The following is a 26,026-nucleotide window of genomic DNA, read 5'->3' on the forward strand; positions in this document are numbered from 1 at the left end:
TGAAGTAATCTGGATGCCACCACAAGAAGTCCACATGTGACATAACTGTCCATTCAGTGGGGTAACCCCCTGATTTCCTCCAGAGACAAAGTTCCCCCAGACTATGAGCAAATAAGACCACTCATATGACAGACACAAGAGAAACTCAACTCCCCATCATCTCAGAGTGTCCAAGAAACAGTTCTGTGACCGTCAAATTAGTAGATGACCCAAGAGCAGAGCTCATAGTATATTTATCTGCTTTGTTTACTCATACAACTTGACAAGAAAAGATTTTTAATCAGAGGACATCACACACAAGGATATGAGATAAAGTTGAAAGAGTCCCAGAGGTTTCACATTTAATTACTCAGCTTTTATCTGATCAAGTCATCTGTCTGGTGGTTCTTACAGGATATTAAGGGCAAATGGGTAGGATAAGGAATGGATGGGAGAAAATTACTGTTGCTAGAGGACTTCCTATAGAAATAGGACAGATATTAGTCCTTTGAACACTATGCTGGAATTCAGCAAGGTCTTTGCTTTTCTCCAACAAACCTCTGATACTTTTGGTCAAGCGGACCCAGAGGTTGACACAGTCTGGTTCTCCTGTGCACAGCTCCCTTTTTACATGCTCTATTGACCTTTTCTGACTTCTCTCATCCCACAGCTCAGTTCCAGTTCAGGCATTAACCAAAGATTGTACATTGAGACATGCCACCCAAGACTTCTGAAAAAGTTGATTGTGACAGAGAAAATGTCCCAGAATTCTGCCCTCCCATCAGGTATACACGTGTTTCTGAAAGAGAACTAGAGACAGAGAATGATAAAGCAAGAGGGAGAGACACCACAGCACCAGAGCTTCCCTCATGCATGCTACTCCCAGGAGGCGTAGGGGCTGGAATCTATTGTCATTTCTCATAGTACTTTGGGCAGTGCGAAGATGCAGGCTGGGCAAGGACACCTGTTTCCTTCTGCACTTCCATCCCACTGGAGCAGCTTTGAGGTTATCAAGATGCAGATCTGACTCACTTCAGGACTCATTTCCAAGTTCCACTTTGTCTCCATTTTCTTTTTCTCTCATTCTACTTTTAAAGTATAACATCCTACAGATCTGGCCTCTATTGCTCTGCCATGCACATGAAAAGAAAGGATGGCACAGAACCCAAACTATGCAGGTGACAAGGGCTGTAAGGAAGCCATTCCCTATCAATACTGCTAGTTCAGTCAGGTGCCAGGACTCCCATGTGCAGGGCATGGCAGCATTTCCTGGGGAGCAACAAAGCTGATGGTGCAGATCATGCTGCCCCATTTGGTGACCTCAGAGAGAAAGCACACACCAAGGCCTGCTCACAACAGTAGCCATATATGTTATGGTGCTGGGCCACAGACAGCCAGCACAGTGCCTCTGGTGTCTTGGATCTTTTAAAGTGGTGAGTTCACAAGGGAGTCAAGGGAGTTGGGCAGTAGCACAGAGGGTTAAGTACCCGTGGCAATACACGCAAGGACCAGCCTAAGGATCCCAGTTCGAGCCCCCAGCTCCCCACCTGCAGGGAAGTCCCTTCACAGGTGGTGAAGCAGGTCTGCAGGTGTCCCTCTTTCTCTCCCCCTCTCTGTCTTCCCCTCCTCTCTCCATTTCTCTCTGTCCTGTCCAACAGTGATGACATCAATAACAACAACAACAACAACTATAACAATAAAACAACAAGGGCAACAAGAGGGAACAAACAAATAAATAAATAAATATTAAAAAAATAAGTGGTGAGTTCACAATGGGTCTGTCCTCCAGCCTAACAACACAAGAAACTGTACTTCCTTACCCTCCAGGCTATGCTAGTTTCACCACAATTATCTCCCTCTGTGATTTGGATTGATGACATTCTCTCCCCCTGCCAATGACACATTCCAGCCACAGACTTTCCATTTGTCCATGTACACAGTGGAGACCCAGAGTATGTGCCTCAGCACCTTGCTATCCATCTCTGTCCTTTGTTTTTCTGTCTTTTCAGCCAGAGAGGCTTAGTGGTGCCCACACTGTACAACAGAGCAAATCTCAAACACAGCCCCCCCCACCAAGTAAAGAGACCATAGATGTCCTTTAACTTTACTAAGAGAACTCACATCAGCAGAGGACAGGAATGTGCCTGACACAGGCTATATATTCATTTGCAGACTATATCACAAAGGTAAAATATTTCTTTAGTAAATAAGTGAAACTAATATTAAATAGTGCTTTGTTAACACAGAAGAGATTACTCTGACACTATCTTGTGTTGCAGAATCAGAAAGAAACCCTTGATGGTTCCCTATGCCACACAGGGTTTGGTCCTCTCCTGTTAAGGTCATGTAAGAATCTAGGTTAGATGTTTTCTTTGGAGCTACACAGAGGACAGAAGAGTGTTGGCAGGTGCAGGCAATATTCACAAAAGAATGCAAGCTAGCCGCAACAGACCAAAAATTAAGCCAGGGTTTCCACAACCATCTCCCATCAAATCCCATCTCAAAGGATTTCTGTCTAGTACAAAATGCAAGATACACTATGGATACAAAATACTGAATAAAGCATCCAATAGGATATTAAACACATAAGAAATTAACAGGCGTCAAATGAGAAGGATGTCCACAGCTGCACAGCAAACTGGCTGGAGTAAGGGGTCTCTGACACCCCTCAGCTCATCAGCAGTAAGCTCGGCACTGAGTTAGGGCAAATGAGGCACCCCATGCTCAAGATGGATGAACCTCAGCTCACCTTTTCTCAGTGGCATCAGTGACACAGAAGTGGCCATTGCTCTGTTCCAACTGTGGAATTAAAACCACCGAAACATTCCCATCTGACAAGTATCCCCAGCCACCAGGAAACATGACAGGAGAGATGTTCCTGGCAGGAATTTACACATCCTCTTGGGCATTATAAGGAAGACAGAGTTGATGGACAGGGAGAAGCATAGTCATCGTTCAGTAAAGCAAAAGGCTTGGGGCAAAAGTCTCACTCTCCTCTGATGCCACTCCTGTTTTGGCTTCCTCCACTGCAAAAGCAGGGTGATAATAGCATGTTTCTCAAAAGACTGCTAGGAGGATAAAAGAGAAGTCAGTGTAAAGAGCCTTATAAACTGTAAAGTGCTGGACAAGCCTGTTGTGAATGAGTCTTCTTGGTTTCCAGATGTTTGTAGCCACATCATCGTTCTTTATGTGTGGGGAAGGGGGCAGCATTTTACCTTTCCTCAGTTTTTTTTTTTTTATGTTTTCTTTCTTTCTTTATTTATTGGATAAGGATAGCCAGACATTGAGAGGGAAGGAGGAGATGGAGAAGGAAAGAGACAGAGAGACACCTGCAGCACTGTTTCATCATTTGCAAAGCTCTCCTCCTGCAGGTGGGGACTGGGGACTTGAACCCGGGATTCTTGCCCATTCTAACAAGTGCATGTGCGGTCAACCAGGTGCGCCACTACGCCTCCCCCCGCTGTGTTTAAGGCATTCCCTTCCTTATCTTTTTAACAAAACTGACCTGCCTAAATTCAGAACCCGTCTAACTTGGCCAGATTAACACACACGCACACACCTAAATAACATCAATGCAGGTTCGCACACACCTAGACCAACAACCCTCCAGAAATCTAGATCCGCAAGTTCTCTCCCCCAAGAGTTTCGCCAACAACTTGTATCCCTCCCTGCCTCACACAGGAGTAAATCCAGATTTACCAGTCTTCTTGTAAAACTACTCTTAACAACCGGGGTAAACCTAGAATCAATTGCGCACTGCAGCATGACAAGCCAGCCCAGACTCAAACCAAAGTGGCCTCCTCTGGCCACCCCTCCTACAGCCTACAGCCCCCCTACCTGGGCGAGCCCCGGGGGGCGTGCTTGCTCTCCGGCTGTCAGAGGCCGGCTGAGCCCCGCGGGGCGGCGCGCTGGGGGCTGGGTGGCTGTCCGGTGCTCCCGCGCGGGCCGCGGCTCGCATTCCCGCAGCTCCGGGGGCGCGGGGCTGGCGGGCGGGCGCGGCTCTGCCCCGGCCCCCAGCTCTACGCCCTCCCAGCCGCGGCAGCGCAGCCTCCACTCGCCGCTCGGACTGCGGCAGCGCCGCCCTGCGCCCAGGGAGTGTGGGCGCGCCTCTGGCTCCAGCCCAGTCCCGGGGGCGGGCAGTGGGCGGGGACAGCGGGGAGCAGACGGAATGCGGGGGGCAAGCGAGCGAGCTGGCCAGGCGCCCACCCACTTCCCGGTCCAGAGAAGCCAGGCGAGACCGGAAAGTCACTTTCCGACGCCGGCTAGTCCCGGGCTTCCCCTTGGGTCCCAGGTCAGGGTGCTCCCAGCCCAGGTCCTTGGAGGGGCAGCCACGGGGACCCCACCCAAAAAAACTTGGAACAACTCTGTTCAGCCTGGAGCAGGGCTAGAGTTCAAGGATTTGCACCCCAGACACCCTGGCTTTCAGGCCTGCAAGCTGGCCTGTGGAGCCTGAGACCTGCCTCTAGGGCCTACAAGGTTGACTTTGTGAAATTAGTCTAGTTACCAAGTTCTCTTCGGTGAAACAGGATCCCAACAGCATTCACCTCCTGGAGTGGCTGGAAGAGATGACATTGGGCTAATTCTGTAAATCAGCAAGGCACAGTTATGCTATACAAGAGTCCCCAGCCAATTTTATTATTATTGTTACTCAGTAAATACAAAAGCAGCTCACCCGAGGTAAATACCAGACTTCTTGACAGAACTGAGAGTTGTTTTAAGCTTAAAACTCAAGTATTCCTGCTGGCTCACTTTACAAATGAGAACACGCAGACCGAGAAATGGAGTGGTCAGGTGCACAGTGTAAGAGATTCTGACAGTCACATGTAGACCTTGGTTGGGGGTGAGGACAGAGGAAGCCAGCAGGGAAGGACACTCAGGCTCCAAGTTTAACAACCAGTTTAACATGCCTCCAGCAAGTAAGCTCACCTTGTTTGGGGGGACTTAGAGGCCATGTTCCAATAAGACACTGAGTCAGTGGTACCAGACCATGATTTCCTCTTTGAAAGGAATGTCTAATCATGCATATGAAACAAAAATTACATTAATCTGAAAAGTCAAGCAATTCTCATGGTCTTCATGGCAGGATATTTTGAAAGACATTCTTATAAATACTTACATTACATTACTATGGTCTTGTCAATATTTCCATTTTATAAATAAAAAATTTTTGGAGTCGGGCGGTGGCGCAGCGGGTTAAGCACACACACGTGGCACAAAGCGCAAGGACTGGCTTAAGGATCCCAGTTTGAGCCCCCTGCTTGGCTCCCCTCCTGCAGGGGAGTCACTTCCCAGGTGGTGGAGCAGGTCTGCAGGTGTCTGTCTTTCTCTCCCCCTCTCTGTCTTACACTCCTCTCTCCATTTCTCTCTGTCCTATCCACCAACAACGACATCAATAACCACAACAATGTTAAACAACAAGAGCAACAAAAGGGAAAATAAATAAATACATATAAAAATTTAAAAATAAATTAAAAAAACATTTTCAAAAGATTGAAAACTTTAAAGAGGAGGCATGATTTGTACACTTTTTCTTGACTCCTCTAAACCAAGGGGTTGAAGAACTTTGAGTATAGTTTATATCATAAATCATTGCATTCAGAAATAGATGGGAAAAGAGAAAAAAATGTGTTTCTCTCCCATCAGAAGGAACAAAGTTGATTAGCAAGTGGGAAGAAAAGCAGAAGGGAGGTCACGGGTGTTTACTGACCCTGAAAGGTCTCTGAAAGACTGTACAGCACCACTCCCACTCTCCACTACTACCAAGTAAGTTTTACCTCCTCACAAGAAGAGACACTGGTGGAAATCCTGGAAGAGAACAGTAGTGCCTGGCTCTGTAGGCATAGCCCTGGCAGTCAACCATAGCAAAGTCCTGTGTCCAACATGGTGATGCCAAGGAGGATCCTTGACAGCAAAACTGCCTGGCCTGAGGACTGGCTGCTTCACAAAGTCCAGTGCATCCAACAATATCCAGGGACCCCAAGTCCTTGAAGGGAAGTGTTCTGAACCTGAAAAGGCCATCAAAAGAAGAATCTTTGCTCTTCAAGTTGGCAGGGAAAGCACATTTGCAGCTGAGGTTGGTAAATTTGAAGAGTGTCCTACTTCCCTAACATCAGAACAAGCTCTAAGCAGTTTCAGGCCCTTCTACCTACCCACCCCCTTGAACTCTAGTTACCATCAAGAAGAAAAAGGGGGTTACAGAGGAAAGATTGTTTTATTTCCCTCGAAAGATCATGTTTTGAACCAGTAGAGACAATTATGAAATTAGCAAGATTTTCTTCAAACAGTAGATAGAACTAAGGATTCATGAGCTAAGTTGACTTCAATTATAGACTATAAAGAATTTTACATGTTTGCACACAGAGCTTCTGGTATTCTTGCTACACCATTTTTTTTTTCTGTTTATGAACTGCCGGTAAGTGCTCACAGAACCACAAAGTTACCTGAGATCAACTTAAAAACCACTGTCCTAGATGGACTTCCTTCACCAGCCTAGTTCTTAACTCTTTTCACATATTTTCCATGTTCTGACCTCTAAAAAACCACTTTAAAAAATCTGCCTTATTCTATCTCCCATTACTGCAACCTCTCAGTTTTCATCAGTTTGACACACTCCCTCTCTTCCCTTAATCTAAGCACTTTCGGGAGGGCTCCTATGATTATCTTTCTGTCCCAAGCCCTCTGACTTTGCAAGACCTTTACCAATCAGAAAACCACATGAGAACTAGAGGTGAGAGCTTGTGAGAAAGTGTGAAATATCACAAAACCACCCTTGGGGGAAAATAAAATAAAAAAACTACTTCAACTCCTTTTAGAAGAAGAAAAAGATGGATGTGACAGACAGCTCTGCTGACTTGTGGCTCTGAAGTTTTGGTTTTGGTTTTTTTTTTTTATTTTTTTTTCTTTATTGGGAGGATTAATGGTTTAAAGTCAACAGTAAAATACAGTAGTTAGTACATGTGTAACATTTTTCAGTTTTCCACATAACAATTCAGTCCCCACTAGGTCCTCCTCTGCCATCATGTTCCAGGATCTGAACCCTCTCCATCCCCACCCAGAATGTTTTACTTTGGTGCAATACACTAACTCCAGTCCAAGTTCTGCTTTGTGTTTTCTTATTTTTCTACTTTTTTTTATTAGTGATTTAATAATGGTCAACAAGATTGTGGGATAAGAGTGGTACAATTCATACAGTTCCCACCACCAGAGTGCCATATCCCACTCCCTCCATTGGAAGATTCCCTATTCTTTACCCCTGTCTAAGAGTATGAACCAAAGATCTCTATGGGGCACAGAAGATGGGAGTTCTAGCTTATGTAATTGCTTTTCCACTGGACATGGGTGTTGACAGGTCAATCCATACCCCCAGCCTGTTTCTACCTTTCCCTAGTGGGGTAGGGCTCTGAGGAGGTTGGGTTCAAGGACACATTGGTGAGGTCATCTGCCCAGGCAAGGCAGGTTGGTATCATGATAGTATCTTTCAACTTCTGTCTATGACTGAGATCATCTCATATTCATATTTCTCTTTCTGACTTATCTCACTTACCACGATTCCTTCAAGCTCCATCCAAGATGAGGTGGAGAAAGTGAAATCACTGTTTTTAATAGCTGAGTAGTATTCCATTCTGTATACATACCACAGCTTTCTCATTGTAGCTCTGCAGTTCTAATCATCCTCACGGAGTAAAAGAGGCTCCTCCTTGAAGGAATTAATGTTAAGTGAGATAAGCCAGAAAAAGAAAGAGCAATGTGGGATGATCTCACTCATAGAAAGAAGCTGAAAAATAAGCAGAAGGCAAAACACAAAGCAGAACTTGGACTGGGTTTGGTATATTGCACAAAAGTAAAAAGCTCTGGGGTTGGGGTAAGGGGGTTCAGGTTCTGGAACATGATGGCAGAGGAGGACCTAGTGGGGGTTGTTATGTGGAAAACTGGGTAATATGGAAAACTCTGGTAAAATGTGTAAATGTTACACATTTACAAACTGCTGTATTTCACTGTGGACTAAAGAAGGGCTCCTCATACCTGAGGAAAAGAAGGGACGGAAGGAATTACCATTTCCAACTGACTCACTACAGTGATTTTGTTTGCTTGCTTTGTCTTTACAGGAGCTTCAGATAGAACAAAAGAGAGAAAGAGGGAGAAAGAGAAAGAATGATACCAAAACACGAGCAGTTTCTCCAATAAGGTGAAGGCCAGGCTCGGACCTGGGTCATGACAAAACAGGCTCACTGTCTAGGTGAGCGAACTATTCTGAAGGCCCACTACAATGTTTCTAACTGTTCGTTTGATCCATGCCTAGCAACTTATCATTGATGTGGAAATTAAATATGCAAGTGTTCACTACATATCTGACAATGAAGTAGGCATATTACCAGAATTTATTTATTTGTTTATTTTTTATTGCCATCAGGCTTATCACAAGGGGTTGGTGTCTGCACAAGGAACCCACTGCTCCCAGTGGCTATTTTTCCTCTATTATTATTGTTGTTGTTGTTGTTACTATTATTATTTTATTAGCAAGGACAAAGAGAAATTGAGAAAGGAGGGGGAAAGAAAGAGGGAGAGAGAGAAAGAGAGACACCTGCGGACCGGTTACACTACTAGTGAAGCTTCCCCTCTCCAGGTGGGGAGTGGGAGCTCAAATCTAGGTCCTCACACATAGTAATGTATGTGCTTAATCAGGTGTGTCACCTACCATCCAGCCCCCAGGATTTATTTATCTTACCAGAGCAGTGTTCAGCTCTGGCTTATGATGTTATTAGATATTGAACCTGAGACCTTGAAGCCTCAGGCATGAAAATCTTTTTGCGTAACCTCTATGTTATCTCCTCAACCCAGGACATCAGATTTCCCATTTACTACACTACCAACCTCAGAAGCAGTAGTTATTTCTTTTATGGACAGAAGCAGATATTCCAGAAAGCTGAGGGAATTTACCTACAATTAATTATCCAGAAAGTGGAATAACCAATCTAGGACTCAACTTACTCCCCAAAGCTGATATTCTTTCCTAATCACATGGCTACCTCTTACTGCTCACCATTTATCACTGCTGTGGTATTGTCTGGAAGAAAAAACCCACCCTCCACCATGCAGGAAGCACATGTTCTGCTTTCCAGGGGGAGAACAGCCTGGTGGTGAGGACTACAGATAATGGAGCCCCATAGTGGCAGACTGGCTCTTTGCTCAATCGTGTACCGGCTGTATGGCCTTGAACAAGCTCCAGTGGTCTTTGTCTCTGTATCCTTGATGGTCAAACAGTGTTAACAACAGTCCCCTCTTTACTAGATTGCTATGAAGACTAAGTGTTGTGAATATATAAAGAGCAGTTAGAGGATATATAATGTATACTCCATGATCATTACTTGCTATCTGTTAATGAGAGCTGGGTATCTTTCTCAGGTTCTTTGAAATCTATATAATGGGTCAGAATACCTGCCAATCATACTAAAGATTTACTGAGGAGAATGCAGATAGTTAATGTACCTGATAGTATTTTAATTAGATAATATTATACAAGTAAGCAATTGAAGATTTCTTGTTCTTTAAATACATTTTATTTATTTATTATTGGATAGAGACAGAGAAAAATTGAGAGGAGAGGGGAGATAGAAACAAAGGGAGATGGAGAGACACCTGCAGCTCTGCTTCAACACTTGTGAAGCTTCCCTCGGCAGGTGAGGACCAGGAGCTTGAATGCCGGTCCTTGTGTATTGTAGTGTGCGCACTTAACCTGGTGAGCCACCACCTGGCCCCTGGAAATTCAAGATTTCTTAAGCAAGAACTCCTAATATGATGCCTTTTTGGAATAAAGAGGTTTTTTATTGTTTGGTTTGTGTGTGTGTGTGTGTGTGTGTGTGTGTGTTTTGGTAAAGAACAGATCAGTATTTCTGTAGCAAAGTGTATGCAGTAGTCACCACTGCTGATAAATTCCTCATTCCAAAAACACCAGCCAAAACCACATTTCAGAAAGTAGGATATTTCTGAGCAAACAAATGCTAAAGTAATCAAGCTTGGAAAGTGTAAATAACCTTGTTTCTGTGGGATAGGATGGTGAGCTCAGTCAAGATCATGCAAAGCTATCAGGAGTAGAAATCTAAACAGTACTCAAAGGTAATGAAGTATTTAAAGGAACTAAAAGGTCAGTTTGCAACCACAAGTTTCACAACATTCCTTACACAAACCCAGAAATTTAATTACTATCATGCCAAAGTGGTTCTTTTGCTCATTGTTACAAAGTTACCCAAACCTGAATCATTTCCTGCCTACTACAGCAATGTTTCCTTCTCATTTTTCCTACACTGTTAAACTGCAATGCATCACCATCAAAAATATTCTCCTCATCATTGCCAATAGGTATCCCAAGGCATGATACTTCAGAAGCACATGTGCTCACATACACACGTACATACATACAGCTACCCTATTAAAAACACACTAGTGTTTTGTAACACACATTGTCTTCTAATTTACTGGGTCTAACTTAACAAGAACACTATCTTGTTTATATATTTTGATCATTTTATTGGAGGTATAAAGGTTTATAGTACAGTTGGCGATACACAAGTATGGTTTCTCAGCTCCCTATGAAAAGTGTCTGCAGAACACTATCATCCCCAACTTGGACCCTTTCCCATCATCCTCTCTTCCCTTCCTTCTCCAGAGTCCTTTGTTTTGGTGCCAAAAAACCCGACTCAATCCAAGTTTAGCTTTGTGTTTTCCCTTTCTGTCCCTCTTTCTTCAGTCCCATCTATAAATGAGATTATCCAATATTTGTTTTCCTCTTTTTGGCTTATCTCACTTAACCATCTTATTGATTGAGCATCTACATCTACCAGAATATAATAACCAGTAAGGGTTTTTGTCCTTTAGTTTTCATTGTATAAAGAAAGTTTGACACATAATGGGTGTATTTTAAATTACTTAGTAAATAAATGAGTAGATGGATGAATGAATCATTTAACATGTACATTGAAGTTCCTTGTACTTGGTTTCAGTATTTTGCATCCTTCTATTTAATTATATTTTCTGTTCTTTTTTCTGTTTTTTTAAAAATTTATTATTTATTTATGAGAGAGGTAGGAAGACACACAGAGAGAAAAAAACAGATATCACACTGGTATATGTGCTGCCAAGGCTTGAACTCAGGACCTTATGCTTGAGAGTCCAATAATTTATTCACTGTTTGGCCTTCTGGTCCACTGTATTTTATGTTCTTTGGCCCAACATTTTATCTATATCCAGTTATATATTTTTTTCAGCCAGTTTTGCTTCATCACACACTATCTATGAGTATGCAAATTTTTAGTTTTAGGATAACTTACCTGTTTTCTTAAAGTAAGTGGGGGCATAAAGACAATGAGATACCACTCCACTCCTGTGAGAATACCACACATCAGAAAGGACAGTAACAACAGATGCTGGAGATGATGGTGGTAAGTTGGTCTAAACCCTGTGGAGAGCAGTCTGAAGAGCACTCAGAAGGCTAAAAGTGGAACTACCCTATGACCCTGCAATTCCTCTCCTGGGGATATATCCTAAGGAAACAAACACACCCATTCAAAAAGATTTGTGTGCACATATGTTCACAGGAGCACAGTCTGTAATAGTCCAAACTTGGAAGCAACCTAGGTGTCTAACAACAGATGAGTGGTTAAGAAAGTTGTGGTATATATACACAATAGAATGATACTCAGCTATTAAGATAATGAATTCACCTTCTTCACCTCATCTTGGATGGAACTTGAAGGAATTATGTTAAGTGAGATAAACCAGAAAGGGATGGATGAATATGAGATGATCTCATTCATGGGCAGAACTTAAGAAACAAGAAAAGAAAGGGGAACCACAAAGTAAAACTTAGACTGGCTTGGTGTATTGTACCAAAGCAAACCACTTCAGGGAAGAGTCAGGGAAAGGAATGAGGGAGGGGGGCACTTTCAGGTCCTGTTTGGTGGTGAGACTTGCAAACACTTACCTTGGTGAGATGAGAATTTATATCTATGTGCCAACACCTCTCCAGAGCCCTACCCCACTAGGGAAAGATAGAAATAGACTGGAGGATATGAATTAACCTGCCAGTGACCATGTCCAGCAAAGAAGCAGTTACAGAAGCCAGACCTTTCACTTTCTGCACCCCATAAAGGATTTTTGTTCATACCCCCCAGAAGGATAAAGACCAGGGAATCTTCCAATGGAAGGAATAGAACACAGAACTCTGGTGTCAGGAACTGTGTGGAACTGTACCCCTCTTAACCTACAGTCTTGTTAATCATTATTAACCCATTAATTAAAGAGAGAGAGAGAGTGAGAGAGAGAGAGGAAGAAAAGTAGGTAAGACTTTAACTCAACCAATAGGACTTCAAAAGCTGGAGACTTAGAGGAGCAAAGTCTGTCTGTCTTATCTATCTATCATCTATCAATATATCAATATTTCCTTTCTCTCTCTCTCTTTCTCTCTCTTTCAATTGATTTATCTGTTTGTTAGGATAGAGATAAATTGAGAAAGAAGGGGAGATAGAAAGAGGGGTATTGCTATATGGAAAGCTGGCAAATGTTATGCATGTAGAAACTTGTATTTACTGTCGAATGTAAAACATTAATTCCCCAATAAAGAAATTTAAAAAATTAAAATGAGGGACAGAGAGACCAATCAATGGTGCACCTGGTTAAGTGTACACACTACAGTGCATAAGAACCCAGGTTCAAGCCCCTGGTCCCCACCTGCAGAGGAAAAGCTTCACAAGTGGTAAAGCAGAGCTGCAGATGTCTCTCTGTCTCTCTATTTCCCCCTTCCCTCTAAATTTCTGTCTCTATCCAATAAAAAATTAAAAATTACTCACTCTTGAGGCTCTCAGGTCCCAGGTCCCAGGTTCAATCTCCTGAACCAACACCATAGGACAGAATTGAGCAGTGTTCTGATGGGGGTATGTGGGGGAGAGAGAGAGAGAGAGAGAGAGAGAGGAGAGAGAGAGAGAGAGAGAGAGAGAGAGAGAGAGAGAAACCTCCACTAATGAAAGCTTCTCCATGCAGGTGGAGAGTCAGAACTTAAACCCAGGTCCTTGCACATGGTAATGTGTGTGCTCAATCACAAGCACCACCACTGGGCCCACAAAATGTTTCTTACCTTTACAACACAGGAAAATGAAAAAGCAGAGAAAGTTCAGGTCCAAATCACCAGTCAGCCATCATCAGAGCTACCATACAAAGAACCCAGAAAAAGAATTTATATCAGAATTTAGACCAACTGCTTCAATTCATTGTTTTCCTTCTGAGCTGGGAGGTTTTAAGTATATGTGGAGATACTTTGGGTTGTCTCTGTGTAGGAAGGCACCTTAATGTGCATAAGTTGGAGTTATTAGAGGTTCTCCAATATACCCCTTCCCCCTCACACACGTACTCTGCACAAGAAAAATGTCTTTCATCCTGCAAAACCTTCAAATATCCTACTATACTTGACTGTAGATAAAACCTGAGTGTGAAGTCTAGTTCTGTGTTGCATAGAAATACAAAAATTTTCTCATACAATATTGATAGGTATATAACTTTACAGAAATGCAACAGTCATATTAATTAGAAAAAAGAATCCAAAGAAAGTTCAATGTGTTTATAAGAAAAATCAACATGCACTTTCTTGTCAACATGCGCGTCATAATATTTTTCTCCGTAAGCTGTAAACACCAGTTCAAATGTAATAAGGATGGTATGGCGTTGTTACATTTGTGGTTAAATATCTTAGATAAAACACAGGCATCTTAGACCTTGAGTAAATCCCTCTCCCTAATTTTACCAGTCATCTCTACCAGGAACAACAGAATAGACTCCTTTGTGGACCCCCATAGGACCTTGCCCTCACTTGGATCAACAACAGTAGAGACTGTTCCATCATCTGAAAGGAGGATGGAAAACATACTCTATGCTACACCCAAGGAAGATGAGTCCTGAAATTGGGGCAGCTTGGAACGTTTCTACTCATGACTACAGAATGTGAGCTCAGATCTATAGGGATGCAGAGGTCACATAGGCTCCTAAGCTGAATAGGAACCCCAGATCATATCGAATCAATGAGGGTTACAGTCGACAATATTTATACACCTTTCCAATATTAGGGAGCTGCTCTCTTCCCTGATCCAGCTTTCTGGTCCTTTTCCCAGATATGACACCATCTCCCCAGACAATAACTTGGATCCATCTGCATATCAGATTTCAGGCTCAGGAGAAAAAAGAAAAAGAAAAAAAAGCCAGTATAGTAGCAGCCTTTTGGAATAGAACTAAAATAGGCCTATTAGCTATCTACAAAACGGAGACATCCCAACTCTTCATCTGCAGTATTCCAGCCTTTAGTTTCATGATTAGTCAACAACTTGTTTGACTTTCTATGTTAACTCTCTTTTCAACCACCAGGTTCCAGATGCTAGCATGATGTCAACCAGACTTCCCCAGACAGACAACTCCACCAACGTGTCCTGGAGCCCCACTTCCCCAGAGCCCCACCCCACTAGGGAAAGAGAGAGACAGGCTGGGAGTATGGATCGACCAGCCATGTTCAGCATGGAAGCAATTACAGAATCCAGACCTTCCACCTTCTGCATCCCATAATGACCCTGGGTCCATATTCCCAGAGGGATAAAGAATAAGAAAGCTATCAGGGGAGAGGATGAGATGTGGAGTTCTGATGGTGGGAATTGTGTGGAGTTGTACCCCTCTTATCCTATGGTTTTGTCAATGTTTCCTTTTTATAAATAAAATGAAATAAAATAAAAAACAAGCATCTAAGTGTATTCTTTTAATCAACATAATTTGGGTTAGAATGCAGTGTCATCTTGAGGAAATAAACTGAATGCACTTAAATATGTTGCTCAAGGCTGCATTAATTTTTTTTCTATTTACAAAGCTATCTTTGGGTAGCTACTGGTGTCTACTCAGTATGCAGTGTATCTCTGTTTCTTAGGAAGGTCAATTTGATACCCCACCTCCAACCTATAGATATGGGCCTAAGAAGATGCTCTTATTATGTTCCAAGCAAGGAGTTAAAAACATATCATAAGTACAGTGAGGAAAGTCTTCCCGGTTCAAAATCAGACATGTAGCTCAATGAGAAAAAAGTGCAGATATAGGAGAATAAATATTCAAAACCAATATTTGCAAGCAAGATGTTAACACTAAAGCCTTCTTCTCTTTGTCATATCTCTAAGCTTCACATGTAAATGAGTGTTATCTCTTACTAGAGAGTTTTTTTTTTCTTCTTCCAGACTACTGGCCAGCTCTGGTTTATGGTGGTACAGGAAACTGAACCTAGGATTTTGGAGCCTCAGGCATGAAATTTTCTTTGCATAGTCACTACACTATCTCCCCCCCACATCTTTTCTCATTTATTGTTAAAGTCTTTCAAACTGGGTCAAGCACATATCAAAATGGGATTATGAATCAATATGAGAATAAGAAGAAACAGATTTCAGAAACGATAAATATGTAAATTTTTACTAGATCAGTGTTAACCTGCTCATAAAGAGAACTCTAAGACCTAATGTAGAAAGTCTGCTCACATGATTTCACCTGTTTTTTCCAGTGGGGGAAAAAAGCAGATCCATGATGTCTGGGACACAGTGGTCATCTATCATTTGCATCCTCTATGGTGTCTATAGTACAAAGCACTCAATAAATACTATTTGCTACTTCAAAATTAAAACTTTGAGGGAGTGGGCGGTGACTCAGTGTGTTAAGCGCATGTGGCGGGAAGCGCACGGACAGGCATCAGGATTCCAGTTGCCTTTGAGACCCCAGCTTCCCCACCTGCAGGGGGTTCGCTTCACAAATGGTGAAGCAGGCCTGCAGGTTTCTATCTTTCTCTCGGCCCTCTGTCTTCCCCTCCTCTCTCAATTTCTCTCTGTACTATCCAACAACGACAATTGCAATAACAACAACAAATAATAATAACAACAACAATGACAATAAACAACAAGGGCAACAAAAGGGGAAAAAGTTTTTAAAAAATCAAACTTAAGGGAGCCGGGCTGTAGCGCAGCGGGTTAAGCGCAGGTGGCGCTAAGCGCAAGGACCGGCATGACGATCCCGGTTCAAACCCCGGCTCCCCACCTGCAGGGGAGTCGCTTCACAGGCGGTGAAGCAGATCTGCAGGTGTCTATCTTTCTCTCCTCCTCTCTGTCTTCCCCTCCTCTCTCCATTTCTCTCTGTCCTATCCAACAACGACGACATCAACAACAACAACAACAACAACAAAAAGACAACAAGGGCAACAAAAGGGAAGATAAATAAATAAAATTACAAAAAAAAAATTAAAAAAAAAATCAAACTTAAAGGATGAGCTCTCAACTAGTAGGAAGCTGTTTCTTCTCCCCTTTTAAGCTAATCACCAACAACACTTGCAGACTTCCTTGCAAATAAAAATTTCCCAATACATTGAAGAACATTTAGACATAATAAAATCAACCCAGAAATATCACATGCTGGCCATTTATGCCAAAATTTGGCTGGCTTTTTTTTTTTTTATGTTTGTTTTCTGGAAAGAAGCAAGAGTAAGGGATAAGTGATTACCATATTTACTTAAGTCAAAGTCGTAACAATAGTTAAGTAAATATCCTGCTAGCAGTCAAACCTTTTAATGACCATGCAGTATTTTTGTATTTGGACTTTCAAATATTATTTGTCACAAGAGGATTCTATGTGTGGGAAGGTGTAGGAAAGTTCTTAAATTTCTCAGAAGAACTGGACTGAACAAAGAAAAGTGTGAGAAAAGGAGAGAGGTGAGTAAGGCTGCAATTTAGAAAAGGCTGAACCACCCTCACACTATACCCCCACCTTTGTTTGCAACACTGACATGGTATAAATCTTCTTGGGCATCTTTCCCATTTTGGCAAGCCAGACAATTGGACCAAACCACACTCTTCTCCTAAGCAATCCAGATAAGCTGGAAGGATGGTGTGAGGCAAGTCCTACTTGACCTTTGCTTTAACCTGGGTTTGAAACTGCTTTGCAGTGTGCCCACTGACTCCGGGATAAAATCCAAACCTCGCTCAGCCTTCTAAATCTGGCTATGTCTCCCCTACCCTACTTCAAAAAAAAATTTTTTTTTATTATCTATTGGATAGAGACAGCCAGAAATTGAGAAGGAAGGGGGTTATAGAGAGGGATAGAGACAGAGAGACACCTGCAGCACTGCTTCACCACTCACAATGCTTTCCCCCTGCAGGCAGGGATGGGGGCTTGAACCTGAGTCCTTGAGCGTTGTAGCGTGTGCACTCAACCAGGTGCTCCACCACCTGCCGCCCCCCCCCCCCACTTTTGGAGCATGTTTCTGTTCCTGCATTTGATGCTTCTTATTTCCAGTTACATTACACAGCAGTCTCCTTTCTAGTGGCCACAGACATAACTTTCCTCCTATATCTCCAAGGTCATCCTTGTGATCTTCACTACTTTTTCAGACCCACCTTAAATAAACAACGTCCACTCCTTCTGGAGTGTTTAGGGATTTCCCACCCCTCCCACCACGGGAAATGAGAGTAACTCTCCCACTCTAAACTCTTGGTTCCACACCCATTTTCTCATGGCACTGGCAACCCCAACACTAGCACTGAGTTCTTCTCCCTCCTGTTACTGAGTCAAGTGCTTAAATGCAAGCTGCCTACAGCAACTGATCAGAGCTTATATAGAGCATATATGTAGATCTTGGCCAAATAAATGAAACAGACTACATTTATACTACTCATATTCACCAGGTCTTAGAAAAATTTAAACCACACTTGTGGAATAGAGAAACTATGTTAAGTTCCAGTGGCAAGGTTTTCTGGAAATGGCCCTAACAGCCCTCTAGCTGGCAAGATTTAGCAATCTCTCTGGACAGCACTGTTCTAGCCAGACTCTTGTTTACTTGGGTAATTGACTGAATTTATGGCTATCTACTTCCCTGTCATTAGTTCTCAACCCACATGTTACCAGCTGCATTTTATAATAGCTCAGTCTGGTCAAGCACAAACAGCAAGTTCAAACCTAATGCCAAAGCTGAGCAGTGCTGTAGCCTCTCAGTCTCCTTTCTCCTCTCTCATTCATAATTGGCAAATCTCATCTCTGTCTTTTAAAACCTCTATTCTGAGTTCTATTCCAGACCAATTGCATTAGAATCTCTGGGGGTGGGACTGTGACATCACTGTTTCCCATGGCTTCCCAGGTGAGTCTAGTAAGCAGCCAAAGCTGACAGTTGTGGTCCAGACTATAGAGGCTGAACACACTCAGCCGATACCTGTTCTGTTTGCATATAAATGAGGAGATTCACTGACATAGCAGTGTTGCCATATTCTGTACCCCCTCTCTAGGAATATGGACCAAAATTCTTTGAGTTTCAGATGGTAGAAGGTCTAGCTTCTGTAATTGCTTCTCTGCTCGACTTGGGGTGAGACTTTTGAAACACATTGATTGGATGAAGCTTGAAGAAACCATGTTAAGTGAGATAAGCCAGAAAGAGAAGGATGAGGATGGGATGATCCCACTTATAAACAGAAAGAAGAAACAGAAAGAAGAACAGAAAGGGAAACAAAAGCAGAATTTGGACTGGGTATGGAGTATTGCACCAAAATAAGAGATTCAGGGAGGAAGGGTAGATTTTCAAGTCTAATAAATGACTAATTAATCAATACGTCTTGAGTTCTTTAAATGCATAGATTTCAATTCTGAATATATACTCCTTTAGTCTAAGTGCTTACTATTTCAAACTGGTAAACTGATTGAATTCTGACACTGGGCTTAAATTGTTAAAGCATTTCTAAAAATAACGTTTTTTTCAAATACTGAATTATCTACAATCTTAGACCAGGTAGACCAGAATCAACTGGTCCTGTCAGTATTTAAGATGTAGTTATTTGTAAATAGCATTAAATGACATAAATCATTAGTGAGGTCACGTATGGGATACGGAATTTTCAAAGTAAATCAAGCTCTAATAAAACTTGGTTATAATACTAATTATTGAAACATTTCTTATGTTCCTGTAGACATGGTTTCTCTTTTTCTTTCTTTCATTCTTTCGTCCTTCCTTCCTTTCTTCCTTCCTTTCTTTCTCTTTTCTTGCTGGATCATGAGGTACTTCCATTTTTATTTAAGGACTCTACTCTCCATACAATCTTTTTTATTATTAGTGATTTAATATTGATTTATAAACTTACAAGATAACAGAGGTACAACTCCACACCTTTCCCACCACCAAAGTTCTGGATCCCCAATCTCTCCATTGTAACTACAGCAGTTCTCTCAAGGTTACAGACATGGGTTAACTATTATTTCTATAGCTATCTTAGACATGGTTTCTACACATTATGAAAACTGCCTAGCCTAACTCCTTAATAATTTAAACCTGGAAAAACATCAGAATTCTGATCTTGCAGTTCTATAAATCTCAGAATTTGAGGTTGATGATAGGTAGTCCAGCAGGGTGAATGAGGTTGGAAGTAATTTCCCACATGATTACCATGGCAGAAATGTTAACAGTTCTTCCACCCTCTGAGTCAGCTCAGTAACCCACTGTATTAATCTATAGAAAACCTTCAACCTTGAGGGAAACTTGTTCAAAAGAGGTAGTCACAGCAAGTTCATATGAACATTGTCATATCAGCTCCTTTTCAATACATACTGCATCACCACTAACCACAATCAGGTATTTTCCCTGTAAGAAAGAAATCCTGTGAATCTTTGCATTTAGTTTCACAGACTACTTTTTAACAGATGACAGCATGATACTATTTGTGAAGTCAGGTTTCTCCCACAGACTTCAGGAAGTGTATGTTTAACCAGTCCTGAGAAATAGCTATTCAGTCCCCATCACACTTGAGTTTGTATAATTTACCTAGATAGATAATTGACAGATTTAATTTGTATTGATTTTGGTTTAAATACTATCTAGTGATCATCTCAGAGCCAAGAAAGTACCCTCTGTATATAATACTTTTTTTTGAAAAACTAGTTTACGCATTACATTGGTTAATCTGGACTATAAATTCCTCTCAGAGGTAGCAGAAAAGAGCCTGAACCATGCACTTCCTGTGGAAAGACTCTGAAAAAATTCAGCAGAAAGTATCACACAAATATGACTTCTTCAGTTACACCTTACAAAGAATTATTCCATAAGCTAGTATTGCCTTTCTTGGAGTCTCCTTAAAATTCAGCACAATGAGATATAGATCAATTTGGACTTCAATTTTCATTGGGACAAATTGTAAATACATATAAGGAGCAAGGGAAATATCTGAGAAGCAGCCAGAAACCCTCTAGGAGGGAAGAGATAACTAATGAACACTATTTATCCAAGAGCAAAGCAAGCCTGGTGATCACGGAGTGACGCCCCATGTGTCAGGGGACAGAATGCCTATCAACCTGGAGCAAAGAGATTAAGGAATCAGTAAATGAAATTCCAGATAATAAGTTTTTCTTAAGTTGCCCCCAAGATTTTTAATCATGTTCAACCCTCTTATTACCTCCCTGAATAGAATTAGAGAAGCCATAACAGTCTCTGGGAGGCCAGCACATGGCTTTGGTATATGTTAGTTTTGTGGCCCACGTTGGAGTGTGTTCTTGGCAGAAATGACTGAGCAGCCATAGTCATCAAAAGTGTTACTATTCCCTCCACCAAGAAGAGATTCATTGTTCAAAAGTCCAGCATCTTCACCAAAAAAAAAAAAAAAAAAAAAAGGAAAGGAAAATGTATAAGCCTATTCATACCAAATCATTTTCTTCAAATGATAAAAATAGGAGCCAGGCAGTGGTTTACCTGTTTAAGCGCACATATTATAGTGCACAAGGACCCACATTCAAGACCCTGGTCCCCATCAGCTGGAGGAAAGCTTCATAAGTGGTGAAACAGGGCTGCAGTTGTCTCTATCTCTTTCCATCTCTATCTTCCCTTCCTCTTTCAACTTCTCTGTTTCTATCCAATAATAAGTCTTGCACACTGTAATGTGTGCACTCAACCAGGTGGGCCACTGCCTGATCCTCCCCTTTTTATATAAAATTTTTATACTCCCTCTGGGAGTATGAACCCAGGCTGTGCACTCAACCAGGTGGGCCACTGCCTGGTTCTCCCTTTTTTATATACAATTTTTATACTTCCTCTGGGAGTATGAACCCAGGCTGTGCACTCAACCAGGTGTGCCACTGCCTGGCCCCTAGCTCTCTGTCTACATGAAGGCTACAAGTTCTGGCAACAACTCAAGATATTTCATCTTCTAGCCCAGAGAAGAGCCATTTGGGTTTGCTTCTGAAAGAAGAGTCCCTGCAGGTAAATTCCAGGTACTCACCCAGACAGAATTGACCAAACAACATAACGTGGGGTGGGGATGGGAGTTTTCAGTGACATGACAGATGAAAGAGAGAGCAAGAGGGATATTTACAAAACCAAAGTTCAGAAATCTATCTGTTAAGACTTGAAATATGTCTGTGCTAATCACAAGAAATATTTAAGTGTTCATAAATTTTTAGGTTTTTGATTTTCTGTGTTCAACTAGTCCACAATAATGTTATGGATTTTATAAGAAACTAAAATTGCAGTAAGAAGTTTAATATTTATCAAGTTGGATGATTGAAGTCTTTTAGACATTCCCAAAATTGGTGAATAAAAAAATAGTATTATCCTCAAATTGGGGTGTAGCAAATCTTTGTCTTGTGAAAGCTTTCCTTTTATCTTTTCTTCTCTCTCTTCCTTTCTTTCCTACTTTCTTCCATTCTTTCTTCTATTTTAACATTTGTATATTTTTAAATATTTTATTTTGGTCCTGGGTTCAAGTCCTTCGTCCCCACCTGCATGGGGAAAACCTCATGAGTGGTAAAGCAGGGCTACAGGTGTCTGTCTCTGTCTCTCTCCTTCTCTATCTCCCCCCTCCTTTCAATTTATTTAATACTCTATCCAATAATAAGTAAATAAAATATTTTTTAAAAGATTATCTTAATTAAAAATAAAACAGTCTAAAAATGGACCAGCAAGAGTGTCCACTTTGTTTAGCACCTACTTTGTTATGTGCACAACCCAGGTTCAAGTCTAGCCTCCACCACACTAGAGGAAGCTTCAATGTTGCCATCCCTTTCTCTCTCTCTCTCTCTCTGTCTTTGTAGCTCTCTCTCTCTTTTAAAAATATTTTTATTTTTTATTGTATAGAGACAGAGAGAAATTGAGAGGGAAGAAGGAAGTAGAGAGGGAAGGAGACAGACACCCACAGCCCTGCTTTACCACTTGTGAAACTTTGCCCCTGAAGGTGGAGACCAGGGACTTGAACCCACAACCAGAGTAAAATATATAATGGCATATATATATATTATATAATGTGCACTTTAATCTATGCACTTAACCAGGTACACCACTACCTGGCCCCTGGCTCTCTATCTTTCTAGAAAAGTCAGCCTGAAGCAGTGAAACTCTGTGATGATGGCAGCATTGTTATTCTTTAAAAATCTCTCAGTCATAATATAACATAAAAAAGTTTAAGTATATCAAACACACCCTTTCCCCATAAGGTCATCAAAATTTAATAAAATAATTTTCTGCCATAATCTATTGACAAACACAGGAAAAAAATTCTCTCAAACATTTCTGGTTAAAGTATTAATTGGTATAATCTGGTAGGGGCTGAGTAGACAATTCTGAAATATATATAAATCACAAATGCATCTTTCTTTAGTAATCACACTTCTAGGAATTCAGTCTATAAATATGCTTTTGTGCAATTTAGCAAAATGACACTGGCATGGGAACATTTGTTATAAATAGAGAAAGACTGCAAACAATTTTAAAAGCCCACCAAAAATTTAAAAATGCAACTAGCTTGATAACAATACAGGGTAAGGAGTAGAAGGACATCACTATTGCTATGTGTGATGGTTAATTTTATGTATCAGATTGACAGGGCCCAAAGAACAGACTCTGAGAGCTGGTTACACATTATTTCTGTGTGTTTCTGGAAGAGATTTTTCATTTGATTAAGGAGGCTGAGTAAAATAAATGACCCTCTCTAATGAGGGCAGTCATGTTTAATTACTCCAAGATTATTTAAGATACAGCCAAGAGGCAGGGGGATGTGGCATTAACTCTGCTTAGGTGCATGTGGTAGGGCATTGATTGACATCTTTTTTTTTTTTTTTTTTTTTTTTTTTTGCCTCCAAAGTTTGCTGCCTTCATTACACTCTACTGCTCCCAGAGGCCATTTTTTCCATTTTGTTGCCCTTGTTGTTATTATTGGATAGGACAGAGAGAAATTGAGAGAGAAGGGGAAGACAGAGAGGGGGGTAGAGAAAGACACCTGCAGACCTGCTTCACCACTTGTGAAGCAATCCCCCTCCTGCAGGGAGGTAGCCAGTGCTCTAACAGGGATCCTTAAGGTGATCCTTGTGCTTCGCATCACATGTGCCTAACTTGATGCACTACTGTCCAGCCCCCTGACATCTTCTGCCCTGCTGTGTATGCACAGATACACACACACACACACACACACACACACACACACACACATTTGATTCTGTTTCTCTAGAGAAACTGACTAATGTGTGATATGATGTGGATGTAGATATTACCAACTATTAATAATAATAGTTACCTATTCATGAGAGGAGGGAAGTGTGTCCAGGGAAAGGAAAGCAAGAGACATCAGTAACTACCTTTTAAAGTTATGTATTATCAATTTAAAAGTAAATAAGCCATTTGTTATCTATTTTGTTTTAATTCCAAAATATTACTAAAATTGTAACAGAAAGGCAAGAAAAATACCATTAAAATTAAATTTTGGCAGAGTGCTGACCTAGTATAGTGGCTCTGCACAATTAAGGCATAGGGCTTCAGGTTCAAACACCATTCTTACCAGAAGCCAGAGGTTCACCCCTTTGATAAAAATAATAATAATAATTTGATTCACATTTTATAACTAGATACAACTAAGCAAAGAGACTCAAGAAGTTGCCCAGAAGAAAAAAAGAGTTAGGCCTTCTCCCGAGCTGTATCCTCTTTACCCTCTTCCTATTTGCCTAGCAGACACACTTAGCACATTTTGGACAAAGAATTAGGGGGACCTGGGGAGATAACATAATGGCTATGCAAAAGACTTTCATGCCTGAGGCTCCAAATATCTCAGGTTCACTCCTCAGCACCACCATAAACCAGAACTCTGGTTCAATCCCTGGCACCATTACAAACCAGACCTCTGGTAAAGAAAAAAATAATCAGGGGGCTCAATGGTTAAGAAGTGCAAGCAAGGTTTGCCCCGTGTTTTAAGCAGACATGTAGACATGACCACGTAGAAGCCTTTACCTATAGCAGCATTCAACCTGAAAATCAACTCCAGATACCATTTCACAATGAAAAAAACATGATTCACAAAAACCTAATTCAAGCTACCAGACTCACCCTCAAGTGAAGGGATGACTTGACTGAGTTTTAGACTCAGCATTTCCTAATGCACCAGCACTTTTTGATGGGAGAACCAAGTACATCAGCACTCAACTGCCAGGACCAGAGTGCTGGGAAGCATACAAAAACTTGACATAGAGTGATGTCTCTCACCCCCCTAGTGTGCATATTTCAGGTACTCTATGAACTACTCAGAATGTTTCTTTTAGCCCTAGAACTGTGATAATGAGAGTAATCTTGCAAGGTTGTGAAAAATATTGAGGGAAATGGTTATCAAGAAACCAGAACAGAGGATATTCCTTATTGGAAACACAATGAATGGTAATTATACGCCCACATGAACAGCACAGACATCAGCAATGATCCAAAAACTGTGAATTACGGTCTTTAAAGTTCAGTGAGTCCTCGCCTCACCAGCCTAGAAATTCTGCAGTGAGATGTGTGCATCATGAATCCCAGCTGTGTACTAACTACTGGCCTCTAGGTTTATGCAAATCACTTCTCTATACTTGAGTTTATTAATCTGAAAAATAAGATACCAATGATCTCAAATATAAGACACTTAGGAACAGTTCTCATGCATAGTAAATACTCTATTAAGTATTAGGGATCAGAGGTCAGGCAGTGGCATACTTGGTCAAGTACACACATTGTAGTGCACAAGGTCGCAGGGTCAGGTCTCCAGTTCAGGGGGAAAGTTTTACAAAAGGGGAAGTAGGGATGTGGTGTCTCCCTTTTTCTCTCTCTCCATCTCTCTCTTTTAAGCAGAATACTGCTCAGTTCTGCCTTATGCTGGGGATTGAAACTGGAACCTCAGAGCTTCAGACTTGAAAGGCTTTTGCAAAATCATTATGCTGTCTCCTCAACCCCTCTCTCGCTCTCTACCTCCTCCTCCCCTCTCAATTTCTCTCTGTATCTATCCAATAAATAAATAATATTTTCTGAATTGTAATAGCAGTTAACACATTTATTCAGGACCAAGGTCAAACAATTGCTAAAGGTCAGTGGGGTGTCGATTTAAACAGCCCAACTAGGGTTGAAAATGCAGCTCTACAAAGTCTTCATAAGGCAAGTTCATGAAACCTGCACTCCATAGCTTCCCTTTTCTCAGGTTGTACTCTTGGTTTGTCTTTATTGGCAGAGTGTTGTTTATAACTTTAAAGGTTTACTCAGCTGACACTGAAAGCAATCCAAACTGAACTAAGCAAATTAAATAACCGACTTACCCCTACCCCCCACCAAAAGAAAATCTCTGTTTTTTCAAGTCTTCTGTAACACCCTTTTGGAATATTCTTCTCCTTGCAGAAAGGAATATTCTTTCATTCCAGAAGCATTCATTGAACTTCCATGAGATGCCAGAACCAAAGCAACCCCAAGAAAGGGAAATATCCTCTCTGTGTCTCCCCAGTGAGGACTCTCTCATCAGAGCTCAGAGCAAAGCAAGTAGATGATGACAAGACAACATGAGAAAAATGGCATATTGTTCTGACTGCAAGGGAGATAAGTAAGAAAACAAATAAAACTCATTCTGAATCTAAAGGAGCCCTATGCTGCTGAAATACACCTACCACTGCATCTGCATCTAAGAGCAAAGAAATAGGGCACTACACTCTTACACACTTTCCAAGTTTATAATTAGAAGGCACTGTTAATACT

At 41.4% G+C, this 26,026-nt stretch overlaps 1 protein-coding gene across 1 annotated transcript in view; it reads right to left on the reverse strand.

The window, feature by feature from the left end:
• LOC103112458 (interleukin-1 receptor-like 2) overlaps positions 1–26,026 on the reverse strand; it is a 103,400-nt gene that overhangs the window by 74,436 nt on the left and 2,938 nt on the right. Inside the window, exons 2-3 of the mRNA XM_060187386.1 lie at positions 13,106–13,175; positions 12,822–12,896 (exon numbers count right to left, since the gene is read on the reverse strand). Of these exons, the coding sequence (XP_060043369.1) occupies positions 12,822–12,875 (54 nt within the window). The 5' untranslated portion in view covers positions 12,876–12,896; positions 13,106–13,175. The remainder of the gene's footprint in view (positions 1–12,821; positions 12,897–13,105; positions 13,176–26,026) is intronic.

This window comes from Erinaceus europaeus, chromosome 3 (assembly GCF_950295315.1).
Source record: "Erinaceus europaeus chromosome 3, mEriEur2.1, whole genome shotgun sequence".
In the NCBI taxonomy this organism is placed as follows: domain Eukaryota; kingdom Metazoa; phylum Chordata; class Mammalia; order Eulipotyphla; family Erinaceidae; genus Erinaceus; species Erinaceus europaeus.